Here is a 15,454-nt window from a genome sequence, read left to right as displayed (position 1 = left end):
TTTATATGTATTGGTTATAAATGCATAATAGAAGGTTGACCCCTATCTAATGGAAGGTTGACCCCTATCTAAGAGATGGTTGACCCCTATCTAAGAGAAGGTTGATCCCTATCTAAGAGAAGATTGACCCCTATCTAACAGAAGGTTGACCCCATCTAAGAGATGGTCGACCACTATCTAATAGAAGGTTGACCCCTAGTGGAGACCACTATATATATAATTTCATTTCAAATAGAGCATATGAAGGGTTTTCTGAGGAAATATTTATTGAAAATGCAAATGTACATTTGTATGGTACAAATTCAAACTACTATCCTGTTGGGCATTGTTTAATATCCACAATAACAGTAACAATAAAATGATAATCAACTTAGATAAACCAATCATGTTCCCAACCGACAAAAAATATACAGAATCTTAAAACAATTAATCTTAACAGAATGTTTCCATGTCCTTATTAAGGCAAAACAAATACAAAATAAAATAAAAATAAACGAAACTCCCCAACCACGATTTCTTAAATACCATAATAACCATTCATCAGAAACAAAGCCAAAGCATAATATTTCATACATTTTAATTTCCTGGAACAGTGCTTAGGGCCAAATGTAGGGCCAAATATTAAGGCGGAATGCTTTATTTATATTGGCAAGATAATCAACAACAAAATAAAAATGGCTGTGCTAATGTTGTGTAGAAATAAATAAATAAAGTGCTCAACATACAGCTTGAAGTTAATCATTTTAAACACCTTTCTAGCAATGATTATATAAAGCATATTTAATACCACTTGATATACAGCATATTCTTGTTATTTTTCTAAAAATGAAATATCTAATTATGATGATGCAAAAAAAATTCAACAAAGATGGGGTAATTCACTTATTTACAAACAAAACATTAGTTGAGGAACTCAAAGTTAATATTTGTATCTAATAAAAAGAAATTAAGAAAATAAAAGGTGGCCTTAAAGTAAATAGAGCCATGGCAATCTTTAAAGGCCATATTGTGCCTCCTACAAGGAGTTTATTATTTATTTCTATGTTTGTGTCATGGTCATGTTGTTGATATTTCACTTATATATATATATAATTTGAATATATATATATATATTATATATATATATAATATTTGCCCTTGCAGCATACAATATAGTTTTTGAAAAGACAAACAGCAAAGGTAGTTTTATGTCAGTAAAATATTTCCCACATCCTTTAAATGTCTTCCCCTTCACGGTATTGTCCTCGAGAACAGAGCTCTGCTGTCCTCACAGAAGTTGCTCAGCGCTGGGAGACTACTTATGTAATGCGGCAGTTAACGGGTTAACCGTCTGTAGTGTGGTAGTGAAAGCATTAACCTTCTGCAGTGTGCCAGTGAAAGGGTTAACCTTCTGTAGTGTGGTAGTGAAAGGGTTAAACGGTCTATGTGGATAATCCTCAGCACTGGTCATACACTATTAAATTAGAATATCTGAACAGGAAAGAAAGAATGCAACATTGTAACATATCAACATCAAGTGTACAGTTCAGCATAGTGCCTTTTGGTTATTATGTACTTTGCAGCATAGCTTCACGCGTTTACTTTCACTCGTGCCCCACTCATCACTCTGGGGCAATAATCACCGATCAATATATCACTTCCATCCATACCTTCAAAAGCCTCTTAAAACGTCCTCTCAGTCTTTCCCTCTTCACTGTATTCAGAAGTGTCATTATGTAATGTCTGAAGAGCGGTACAGAATGCTGTGTCTATAGTGCAGTACAGTACACACAGTACATACAGTACACAGTACATACAGTACACAGTACAACACAGTACACACAGTACAGTACATACAGTACATACAGTACGCAATACATACAGTACATACAGTACATGCAGTACACACATCACATACAGTACACACAGTACAGTACATAAAATACACACAGCACACACAGTACACAGGCATAATGAATGTTAGATTTGTCATGATGTGTTTTGTGCGGGTGTGAGTACCTGTACATGAGTTAAATGCAGACCTGGGTATTGTGTGTGTGTGCGTGTGTGTGCGTGTGCGTGTGCGTGTGTGTGTGTGTGTGTGACTGTGGAGGGCGTCTCTAGGACCACTGGCAGGAGCAGTCGGTGGGCTCCTGGATGGTGTAGCTGACCCAGGTGGAGTTGCCGCTGCAGTAGAGCTGTACGGAGCGCCGCTGGAGGCCCATCTCACGGCAGCACTTGCAGAAGCGCGCGTACGTGTTGATGTTGTAGTTGTAGATGCTCGCTGAGGGACACTTGCCGTCGCAGGACACAATGTTCACCTAGGGAGACGTTAAAGTCACGGACAAACATTAGAGTCTTTGGAAAGTTACTTTTTTTTTTTACTAAGTACATTCGTTTGCAGTTCAAGTTCAAGTATTTTTTTTCTTTCTTTGTCACATGAATGGTAAATGGTGCATTTATGTAGCGCTTTTATACAAAACTATTATTTTTCTCCTCACATTCACCCGTTCACTCACACATTCACACACCGACGGCGGAGGCGACTGTGCAAGGTGCCAACCTGCTCATCGGGAGCAATTAGGGGTTACGTGTCTTGCTCAAGGACACATCGACACGCTGCCCGGGAGGAGCGGGAATCAAACAGGGATCCTTCCGGCTACCAGACAACCACTTTACCTCCTGAACCACTGTCACATGTAAGGTACATGTACATTACAGTGAAATGCAGTCACTGCAAATGCAAGGTCACTTTAAAGGAAAGAAAAAAGGTCACTATTAAAGGAAAAAAAACTAAACATAACTGGATGTTTTTGTATAGTATAGTTAGGATAGCATAGTGACATAGAGTATAACTGTATATTGTATAGTAGTGTACATAGGACTCATTACCTTTTGTATTTTATCTTAGTACTTTTATCATCTCTATTTTATTTCTATTATATTTTATTCTATTATTATTTGTATTTTTTTGCACAATCGAAGCGGGCATGGCCACCTTCATTTCACTATATGAATAAACCTCTTGAATCTTGAATCTTGAAAAATGCTTGGTTCCGCGTGACCCTCCTGAGATTGTGCTTCATACAGTAAAAGAGTAAAAGAATAAAGACCAAACACTATACAAAACCTACAATATACAAAACTAAAATGTACAAAATGCTAAAACAAAATGCTAAATGCAAAAAATGTCACTAACTCTCGTCTAGATAACCTCGATGCTCTTCATGGTTATTTGTTGCTGTGACCAGCAGCTAATGTAAGTGTGTCTCCATTGGTAAACATATAGTCTCAAAATACAGGGCACATGCTGTACATGTACAAGGACCTTTTGCCTTCCATACTCCAAGTGTATCAGAGCTGAGCCATGTTTTGTATTGACACCACCGGTATGCTAGTAGTCAAACACTATGTGCTCTAGGTACGCGTGGACCAGCGACCTGTGTGGCGCAGGCAGGGACGTGCCTACACGGTCGTCCGGCTTGTCAGCGCCTCGTCACAGACGGCAGGAACCCCTGTGGACTCCGGTCTGGACCGTGAAACAGCCCGTCTGACATTTTTCACAAACAATCTTGAGTGTGTGGAACTTGAGGTGGGATGAGGCCATGGCTGCTGCGCCTCCCTAACCGTAACCGTGACCAATCAAATGACACGATTCTGAATAATCACATGCCGAGACACGGACGGCACGGTGGCACAGTGGTTAGCACTGTTGCCTCACAGCAAGAAGGTCCTGCGTTCGAACCCCAGCAGGGGGGCCTTTCTGTGTGGAGTTTGCATGTTCTCCCTGTGTTCGCGTGGGTTTCCTCTGGGTACTCTGGTTTCCTCCCACACCATAAAGACATGCATGCTAGGCAGGGACTACAGATGAAAACTAGCTCATTAGCTAATTCTGGCACATTTACATTGATGTGGAAACTGAATAATTATGTTTGATTAATGTGTGCACTGTCCCTCTGTAAAAGAAATTTAAATAACTTGACTTAACTTAACACGCTTACATGTCTGGTGGTGACGTCATTTTGTCCATACAAAGAATCCCAGTGAATAATGTCAAGAAAGTTTTGAAATTGATATTACTCAACCAAATTAAAATACATACACGGGATATCATTTCTCCAAAATAAATCTATTTATTTGAGAGTGATATTCCATTTCCAGTGGCTTTAAAAAAATTATATTATTAATTAAAAAAAAAAAAAAATTCTATTATAATTCTTTTTTTTTGTCTTTGACATCAAAAGGAAAAAAACAAACAAATCCCCTCCCTCCCGACACGTTATAGAAATTATTTCAAGGTTCTGCTGTTCGCTTTCAAAGCCCTGAACCAACTGGCTCCCTCCTATATCAGACTTACACCACATGTCTTTCAGGTGGTCTCAAGACTCAAACTCAGAGGCGACCGTGCTTTCGCAGTTTCAGCCCCTAGACTATGGATCCGTCCATTCTTTCAAGTCTCGGCTTAAAACAGACTTCTATTCACTAGCGTTAGAATGTTCCTAATGGGTTTTGTGCTGCTTGTATATAGTGTATATGTCTCTTCTATGTACTTATCTTTGTATGCCTGCTTTACCGTAGAGTAAAGTTGACTTGACTTGCTCTGCTTGGGCTGGTTCCCTCGTACCTAAGCGTGTTTCTGTGCACTAAGCAAAACAAGTACTGTATGCCCTTTGTTCCCAAGATGCTCTGAAATGGGATGTTCGCTATATGAGAACTGAATTGGGAAGAAGGTCTTTTAAATATGCCGCTCCTTCATCCTGGAACAAGCTACAGGAGGACCTAAAATTGCCAGGACTGGCCACCCTCGGAGAATTTAAAACCATCTTAAAAACCTATGAATTCAGTTCCCTCGGACAGTGCAACTGTGTTTGATAACTTGCCTGAAATTGGATCTTGCTGTGAATGTTTTATCTGTATTTTATTGTGATGTTCTTTTTTATGTTGAAACTTTCTGCTGCCTTGTTTGGCCAGATCGCCCTTGAAAAAGAGATTTAAATCTCAATGATGCTTATTCTGGTTAAATAAAGGATTTGATTGATTGATTGATTGATTGATTGATTGATTGATTGATTGATTGATTGATTGATTGACGTACCGGTCTGTTGCTTCTACAGTCGTTCTTCCTGATCGTCATCCTCACTGTGACCTTCTGACATGACCTCCCGTCCTCCTTACCTATTGAGAAACAATAACAGATCAAACCCAGTCAGTGTGACAGTCTCTGGGAGAACAGCCAACGAGCAGAACTCTGCTCTGCCTGGAGAGGAAGCTCAGACACACAGGAGACACCTCAGGACGACACTCAGGAGACACTCAGGAGACACTCAGGAGACACAGGAGACACACAGGAGACACAGGAGACACACAGGAGACTCAGGAGACACAGGAGACACACAGGAGACACTCAGGAGACACAGGAGACACAGGAGACACTTAGGAGACACATGAGACACTTAGGAGACACAGGAGACACTCAAGAGACACAGGAGACACAGGAGACACTTAGGAGACACATGAGACACTTAGGAGACACATGAGACACATGAGACACACAGGAGACACACAGGAGACACAGGAGACACACAGGAGACACTCAAGAGACACAGGAGACACTTAGGAGACACATGAGACACTTAGGAGACACATGAGACACTTAGGAGACAGAGGAGACACATAGGAGACACACAGGAGACACACAGGAGACACAGGAGACACTTAGGAGACACAGGAGACACTTAGGAGACAGAGGAGACACATAGGAGACACACAGGAGACACACAGGAGACACACAGGAGACACAGGAGACACTTAGGAGACACAGGAGACACTTAGGAGACACAGGAGACACACAGGAGACACACAGGAGACACAGGAGACACTTAGGAGACACACAGGCGACACAGGAGACACTCAGGAGACACAGGAGACACAGGAGACACAGGAGACACATGAGACACTTAGGAAACACAGGAGACACAGGATATACAGGAGACACATGAGACACAGGAGACACACAGGAGACACAGGAGACACACAGGAGACACAGGAGACACATGAGACACATGACACAGGAGACACAGGAGACACACAGGAGACACAGGAGACACATGAGACACTTAGGAGACACTGGAGACACTTAGGAGACACAGGAGACACACAGGAGACACAGGAGACACTCAGGAGACACTTAGGAGACACAGGAGACACAGGAGACACAGGAGACACTTAGGAGACACAGGAGACACAGGAGACACAGGAGACACTCAGGAGACACAGGAGACACACAGGAGACACAGAGGAGACACAGGAGACACATGAGACACATGATACACTTAGGAGACACAGGAGACACTTAGGAGACACACAGGCGACACAGGAGACACAGGAGACACATGAGACACTTAGGAGACACAGGAGACACAGGAGACACAGGAGTCACAGGAGACACAGGAGACACACAGGAGACACAGGAGACACACAGGATACACAGGAGACACAGGAGACACATGAGACACATGATACACTTAGGAGACACAGGAGACACTTAGGAGACACACAGGAGACACAGGAGACACATGAGACACATGATACACTTAGGAGACACAGGAGACACTTAGGAGACACACAGGCGACACAGGAGACACAGGAGACACATGAGACACTTAGGAGACACAGGAGACACAGGAGACACAGGAGACACACAGGAGACACAGGAGACACAGGAGACATAGGAGACACATGAGACACAGGAGACACAGGAGACACAGGAGACACAGGAGACACAGGAGACACACAGGAGACACAGGAGACACATGAGACACAGAGGAGACACAGGAGACACATGACACAGGAGACACAGGAGACACAGGAGACACAGAGGAGACACAGGAGACACAGGAGACACAGGAGACACTCAGACACACAGGAGACACAGGAGACACAGGAGACACTCAGGAGACACAGGAGACACACAGGAGACACACAGGAGACACTCAGGAGACACAGGAGACACACAGGAGACACATGAGACACTTAGGAGACACACAGGAGACACACAGGAGACACAGGAGACACATGAGACACATGAGACACTTAGGAGACACAGGAGACACTTAGGAGACACACAGGTGACACAGGAGACACAGGAGACACATGAGACACTTAGGAGACACAGGAGACACAGGATACACTCAGGAGACACAGGAGACTCAGGAGACACAGGAGACACAGGAGACACAGGAGACACAGGAGACAGTCAGGACGACACACAGGACGACACTCGAAAAGTAGTTTGATACTCGGTTCAAAACAGGAGGGGAGAAATGCTTTTTTGAGTCAATGTACAGTATATTACTTGAGACGTCTGCAGTACATTTGTGTAAAATAATAAAAGTGAAAACGTATATAATACTAATAATGTTAATCATAATAATTATAATATTAGTGATAATCATAATAATTATAATATTAGTGATACTATTACTACTACTACTAATAATAATAATAATAATAATAATAATAATAATAATAATAATAATAATAATAATAATAATAATAATAATAATAATAATAATAATTAAAAAAAAATATATATATAATAATAATAATAATAATAATAATAATAATAATAATAATAATAATAATAATAATAATAATAATAATAATAATAATAATAATAATAATAATACATTCATATTTTTCCTAAGAATGGGATTATAGATATATTTACCCACTTGGCAGCCTAGTTATTAAGTCCAAATGAACACTGAATGAAACTGTCTACGATAATAATAACAACAAAAAACATACATAGGCCTACTGATGAGTGTTTTAACACAGACTATTGAGTACATCTAAACGACTTACAGATACTAGTATAGAAGCCATTGAAAAGTTGTTTGAAATACTATTACATTCCTATTGTCAATGTTTATAGTACTAAGGGGGGAAAAGCGTATTGTAAAAGGTTTGGGCTCGTTGACTTAAAAAGAGAGCCCTCTAAATCTAAAGAGAATGAAATACAAACGTCTCTTCATTTGAGTTTGAGGAACAAAACAACGATAATCTTTCATCCGAAAGGCATCGAGCAGTGAATGAGAGGGGGAGGTTATTATTTGGGTAATATGGCATATTATGATTAAAGAAGCAATACAATTACACTATAGTAACGACATTATACAGCACAGTATCATTTGCAAGTTACACAAAGATGAACGAATGGCGTTGCATAATCATAACAAATAGTATAGTATAGCAGATATACCATATTACCCAAAAAGCGGATAGTTCCCGACACCAATGTCCACCCATACTAGAAGAATTAGTATGTACTACTGGCACGCACTCATGCAGATATCTACAGTAAAAACATGACTACTAGGCCACTACCAACAGTACATTGTTGGGGATCAACAATGCACTGCCCAGACAATGCAAAATGGGGGAGGAGTTTAGCTGTGTCATGTATGTGATCCACAGAGAGGGATGAGGGGGGAGGAGTTTAGCCGTGTCATGTACGTGATCCACAGAGAGGAAGGAAGGGGGAGGAGTTTACAGTAGCCGTGTCATGTACGTGATCCACAGGGAGGAATGAGGGGGTAGGAGTTTAGCCGTGTCATGTACGTGATCCACAGAGAGGAAGGAGGGGGGAGGAGTTTACAGTAGCTGTGTCATGTACGTGATCCACAGAGAGGAATGAGGGGGGAGGAGTTTACAGTAGCTGTGTCATGTACGTGATCCACAGAGAGGAATGAGGGGGGAGGAGTTTACAGTAGCTGTGTCATGTACGTGATCCACAGAGAGGAATGAGGGGGGAGGAGTTTACAGTAGCTGTGTCATGTACGTGATCCACAGAGAGGAAGGAAGGGGAAGGAGTTTACAGTAGCTGTGTCATGTACGTGATCCACAGAGAGGAATGAGGGGGGAGGAGTTTAGCCGTGTCATGTACGTGATCCACAGAGAGGAAGGAAGGGGGAGGAGTTTACAGTAGCTGTGTCATGTACGTGATCCACAGGGAGGAATGAGGGGGGAGGAGTTTACAGTAGCCGTGTCATGTACGTGATCCACAGAGAGGAATGGGGGGGAGGAGTTTAGCCGTATCATGTACGTGATCCACAGAGAGGAATGGGGGGGGAGGAGTTTAGCCGTATCATGTACGTGATCCACAGAGAGGAATGGGGGGGGAGGAGTTTAGCCGTATCATGTACGTGATCCACAGAGAGGAATGGGGAGGGGCCACATCGAGACATAACGTATAGGGAGGTGTAGTCTGACGTCACTTTAGTTTCCCGCGCGGTCCACCCGTATAGGGATTTATCATTGGGAAAATGTATTGTCGGCTATTGTGATAATTCTGCCTCATGAACATTGGCAAGCTTTCCATTTTTGCACAAAATGAGTTCCCTTCTATCACTAACATTATTGTTTAAGCATTTTTGGTTGAAATAAAGTTAGTTATAAGTTTTGAATTTGTTGTTAAAAAATAACTACACACGCCATATGAAATCCGTTTTTACCATCAGAAATAGTGTCTAATAAGTGGGAATGAATAAATGTCCACAATTTAATAATATATAACAGTCCATTTAATGTTTTTAAGTGCTGCAACTCAGAAATACAGTTACATTTTAAAGTGTGTATAAGCTTCTTCTCATTGCTTCAAGTAAAGAAAAAACAACTGTAAACAAAACATTCCCTTCTGAGTTTTTAACACATTTTAAGCAAACTTTTAAAGCGGATAATAACACTGATTGTTAGCTCTTGAGTCGATCCTTTCGCCTGTTTTTGATGCACACACTTGTAAGTCGCTTTGGATAAAAGTGTCTGCTAAATGACTAAACTGTAAACTGTAAACTTACCAGTAGAACGCCTGTCATTCAGTGCTGTCGCCTAATACATGTCACGGCCATTGTGTAGTTCCTCAGTGAACGAAAACATAAACGTTGTTATTTTGCTACCTTTACGATTAATTGCGAATTTTTTCATGTTGAGCTATAGATTGTGGATGAATACACGCAGAAAGGTACACCGTGACAATGTTCATGCTTTATTTGTTTTAAACGAGACGATTTAGAAATGGGTGGACCGCGTGGGAAACAACAACAACTACACCTCCCTATACTGTCATAATATAAGAGTGTTCCCTTTGGGTTGTCCTGTGATGTTAAGGTTAAGATTTGTTTTTTTTAAGGGAGTACATTGTTGGATATCAACAATGGTGGTGGCGAGCCTCGTTGTCTAAAGCCTGGTACCTCGTTCACAGTTTGTGTTAACTGTGGGAGTCATGGGACTAACAGGGTAGGGGAAGAGGGAATATCCTCCAGTACCTGACAGAGGGATTGGTACATGATGGTCAGCTGGAGCACATGGAGCAGAAAACCCCCTTGCATGTCGTTTCATATGCTTTTCAGCGAGGAGGTTGAACTTAATGAGTTGTGAGTTATTTTATTATATTTATAGTTTAGAGCGTGACAATGAGCGATGATGGAGTTTCATCAGCCATGAGCCTCATTCTCACCATGACGTGAACCGATTAACATTGTACTGTTTTATTTGATTAGTTGATTCGATTAAATTAATTTCCCTTTTTTTTTTTAGGACTATAGGACTCACTGAAAAGCATACACACTGTTCCCACTACTTGTAATAAACATTGCACAGGACACAAACAAATGCGTATAATGCATATTAATAACAGATTTGGGCAAAATAGAAATAATAGCTGTTTCAAGCATAAGCGAATTGACACCTTTTCAGTGAGGATTTTTAAGATTCATACAGAGCATAGCTTAAAAAAAACTGAAGGGCAAACATGTATTTGGAAACACATGTTAAAGGGCAGGTAGGAGCCACTCTTCAGTAACAACAGTCTACAGTATACAGTACGTCTACAGGAACTACAGAGCAGCTCCAAGCCTGGGAAATACTCACATGTCTTGCAACATCCTTCCATGTAACTTACAACAGTTCCACCGACCTGGTCAAGACAACAGTCAAATAATTTACTGACATCATGTGTGAAGTGTGTATGCTTGCATGTATCTTGTCTGTGTGTGTGTGTTGTCTATTTGTAATGTGTGGTGTGTGTGTGGAGGGGGGGGGGGGGGGGGTAGATGGGCACGTGCATTTGTAATTATTACAATGTTTTACTTAGTGATTTAGTGATTATTACATTGACTCTGGGTCACATATTGTAACTGCACAAGGGCATCCGCTAAATAAACAAAAACAAAAAATGGTAACCTTCCTACAACTTGTACTATCATGCACATGCTACTAAATAATCGTCCTTGCCTATATCACTACCTACTATGCTGATATGTCTATACTACTATGTACTCAAGACAGTAGCACCCAAGTTCAACACTGTTTGACGAACAATGTTACTCAGCTGCCAGAGCTGCTGACTTGTTGTACAGAACTTGTACAGAAGTGTCTTTGGATAAAAGCGTCAGCTAAATGACGTGATGTAACAACAGGTCTGTTGTTAGACGGGACTGTGTAGGTCCAAACAGGAGGTCTGCTTTTAGTCAGGCAGCCTTTTCTGTGAGAGCAGCCCACACCTGGAACAATCTGCCAACACGGCTCAGGGAGAATGAAAGATACATTTAATTTAAATCGAACTTAAAATCTTGGTTGAGAGATGGTCAAGTGTGCGACCATGTTTACTGAGGGGTTGTAATGAATTTTAATGTATTTTAATGTATTGTCATGTAATTCATCCGCAGGCTTGTAACCTACAGTACTGATTCCTACTGTGTTTTAATTATTGTACTGTGCTTTAATTATTGTAGTGCTCAAAAGAAGGGAGATCCCCCCTTGAACGGCCCTTCTAAGGTTTCTCTCCTCCACATTGCCTGTGGAGCTTTTTTTCCCTATTGTTAGGTTTTAGTGAGTTTTTCCTTACCTTCGCGTGGGGTATGTCTGGGAGTGCTTGCATTCTTTCATTTATTTGCATTCATCTAAAAAATGTTTGGACCCTATGGTGTTCTTGTTCTGATCTTGACTTGTTATGTTGTCTTCTTGACTTGTTTAAAGAAGACCTGTACGGCCCATGGGGACATTAACGTGTGTTGTCGGGCCCTATAAATAAATTTGATTTGATTTGATTTGACTCATGACACCTGCCCCAGAGACTACGGTTGAAAATTTGCCAACCTGGCTAAACTGGCATATTTACAGTAATGTTCCTTAATAGGCACTGTCTCTGTATTTTAAACCAATAAATACTAAATACTCAAATGTAAATGTGAATGTAAACACCTACGATGTAACATAAGCGTGTGTGTGTCGGAGGGTGTGCTGACCTTCATACACTCGGTCTCGTTGAAGGGGGGACAGGCGAAGGAGTAGGTGATGAGGGTGGGTCCCGCCACGGTGTCTGAGCAGTCGTACTTCACACAGTTGGAGACCCACGACTTCCCTGGCTGCCAGACACACACGGCATCAACAGCATCGGTAAAGACAACAATACCAAATCAATACCATATCAATACCATATCAATACCATATCAATACATTATCAATACATTATCATTACCATATCAATATTTTATCATTACCATATCAATATTTTATCAATACCATATCAATACATTATCAATACCATATCAATAACATATCAATACCTTATCAATACCATATCAATACCATATCAATACCATATAAATACCTTATTAATACCATAGCAATACCTTATCAATACCATATCAATACCATACCAATACCATATCAATACCTTAGGGGGGGAAAAAACCAATACTATCATGTGTACAAGAAGAAATTATTGACTTGTTTACATTTGTTGCAGTTTTTATGTTTTGTTCTGATGTAGTCAGCAGATTCTTTTTTGCATAAAAAAAAATACTGGATGGACAGTAGCCTATTTATTGTAAAATAAGTTATAACTATTATGTATTAACTGTATATATCAACTTGATCAATGGACAAGTGATTTTGTTTGCAGATCATTCTGTTGGAAGAAAATTGGACACTGTGCTATATTGTAATAAGGGGTAGGACCCGATAAGCATAATTGCTTCTTCCTATTCCTTTTTGTACAAAACAACGTTTTTTTCTCTATCTTACTTTATTATTATTTTTTTCTTTTCACAACAAATTATATTTGTATTTCTTTATATTTATTGTTTGAAACAAAACTATTCATTCATTCATTCATTCATCCATTCATTCAATACCAACTCAAATCAGAATGTTGGCAAACCAAGGCCTGGGTCACAGGCTAACCCATCACCATGCTTACTGTACCTGAGACATCGCAACCCCTGGAAGGTGGATACCTCCAACATGCAGCTAGGGTGTTGTGTGGGGTTGCAATGTCTCTGGTAAGTGTGGTGATGGATTAGCCCGTCGTCAATAGCAACGCCATGTTAACCCTTTCACTGCCACACTACCAAATGGTTCACCCTTTGTCATGTGACAGTGAAAGGGTTAACCTTCTGTATTGTCGTGGTGAAAGGGTTAGCCCTTTGGTAGTGTGGTAGTGAAAGGGTTAAACTGGGTTGTGCAGAAGCATTACCTGCACGGACTGCAACGTATAACATATGACGTATATCATGCCAGTTAGGGTACCGTATGTATACTGCACCTGTTTATACTGTATACTTTACTTACTCATAGTATTATATTCAGATTCTAAGTGTTATTGCCCATATTATTTGTAATGTATAATATAACTGATAGGGCATACAGACCCTCACCTGCACCTTTGATTACACTGCCTGCTTGCTCATATGCTTATATTCAGAGTTAATGATATTGTTTACACTGCTTATCTTTATCTGTACTATAATTGTATTGCCTATATTTATGTCTTCTACTATTACCCTGCCCATACCTGTACCTTGCCTCCCCCCTCCCCCCATGCTGCTATGACGCCTGCATTTCCCCAAGGGGATCAATAAAGGAATATCTTATCTTAGCTCTGCACACTTGGCTCTCACTTCCAGGTGCTGTATGTTTGTCGTCGAGCAAATTTGGTCGTATAGCAATAATATTTAGGAAAATTATAGAAAATACCGTTACATCAAAACGTCAATACTCTTTGGGGGGTACAACTGTAACTAATACGACTTGGAAGCCATATGACACCATCTTACCTTATAATGTGCTATGGTGCCATTCTCGTTCTGATGGAGGCAGCTTATGTTCCTACACACACCACAGCATGTCGTTAGGTCTTTGGGTGGAATGTAGATCTGATTCTAAAACACATTATACAAAAGAATGAATTAGACACAAATATATACAAAATATTGCCTTAGGGTGGTGGATGTGACGTCCGATTTTCTTTGAGAATGTTTTGGAAGCTCTAGCAAAGATCAAGACAGGAGTCATTAAACTTTTCAGGTGTAAGTTCTTTGAATTCTATATTAGAAATTGTACTGGGGCGACAGTGGCTCGGGAGGTAGAGCAGTCGTCTGGTAATCTGGAGGTTCCCAGGTTGATTCCGGCTCCTCCCGGGCAGCGTGTCGAAGTGTCCTTGAGCAAGACACTTAACCCCTAATTGCTCCCGACGAGCAGGTTGGCACCTTGCATGGTCGCCTCCGCCGTCGGTGTGTGTGAATGTGTGAGTGAGTGGGTAAAATGTGAGGAACAAATTGTAAAGCGCTTTGGATCAATCAATCAACCAAATCCTTTATTTAACCATATAAGCATCATTGAGATTAAAATATCTTTTTCAAGAGCGATCTGGCCAAGCAAGGCAGCAGAAAGTTTCAACATAAAAAAGAACATCACAGTAAAATACAGATAAAACATTCACAGCAAGATCCAATTTTAGGCAATCAAACACAGTTGCACTGTCCGAGGGAACTGAATTCATAGGTTTTTAAGATGGTTTTAAATTCTCCGAGGGTGACCAGTCCTGGCAATTTTAGGTCCTCCTGTAGCTTGTTCCAGGATGAAGGAGCGGCATATTTAAAAGCCCTTTTTCCCAATTCAGTTCTCATATAGGGAACATCCCATTTCAGAGCATCTTGGGAACGAAGGGCATACTTGTTTTGCTTAGTGCACAGAAACACACTTAGGTACGAGGGAACCAGCCTAAGCAGAGCTTTGTGCACAAGAGAGATGGATAAAAGCTGCTATATAAATGCACCATTTACCATTTTATTGTAAAACTCCATACCAGTAGCTTGTGACCAGTAGCCCTTTTTTGTATTATGTATAGTGAATCACAGTGTGTGCGTGTGTGTAGGTGTATAGTGAATTACTTTTCTTTGTTCTTAGCTTAGCTATGTGAAGCACTTTGGTTGACAAGCGTCATGTTTAAACGTGCTATATAAATACATTTGATTGATTGATTGATTGATTGATTGATTGATTGATTGATTGATTGATTGATTGAACCAAGTGAGAAGGCTTCAGTGTTCCAAATGCTAACCTCTACTGTACCTAATCTTAAAATGTTTGCATTTTGTTAGCATTTTGTACTTTAGTTTTATATATTGTATAT

General features: G+C 40.5%; 1 protein-coding gene across 1 annotated transcript in view; it reads right to left on the bottom strand.

The window, feature by feature from the left end:
* Positions 1-2,099: 2,099 nt before the first annotated feature.
* Positions 2,100-15,454, bottom strand: part of otog (otogelin) — a gene marked incomplete at both ends in the record, with an annotated part of 175,701 nt that continues 162,346 nt past the window's right edge. Inside the window, 6 exons of the mRNA XM_084337666.1 lie at positions 2,100-2,300; positions 5,075-5,154; positions 10,230-10,304; positions 10,909-10,954; positions 12,285-12,404; positions 14,097-14,201. Coding sequence (XP_084193792.1) covers positions 2,100-2,300; positions 5,075-5,154; positions 10,230-10,304; positions 10,909-10,954; positions 12,285-12,404; positions 14,097-14,201 — 627 coding nt within the window. The remainder of the gene's footprint in view (positions 2,301-5,074; positions 5,155-10,229; positions 10,305-10,908; positions 10,955-12,284; positions 12,405-14,096; positions 14,202-15,454) is intronic.

The sequence above is a fragment of the Notolepis coatsorum genome (assembly GCF_963971535.1).
Source record: "Notolepis coatsorum genome assembly, chromosome: 20".
In the NCBI taxonomy this organism is placed as follows: Eukaryota; Metazoa; Chordata; class Actinopteri; order Aulopiformes; family Paralepididae; genus Notolepis; species Notolepis coatsorum.
This window is presented reverse-complemented; position numbering and strand designations above follow the sequence as displayed.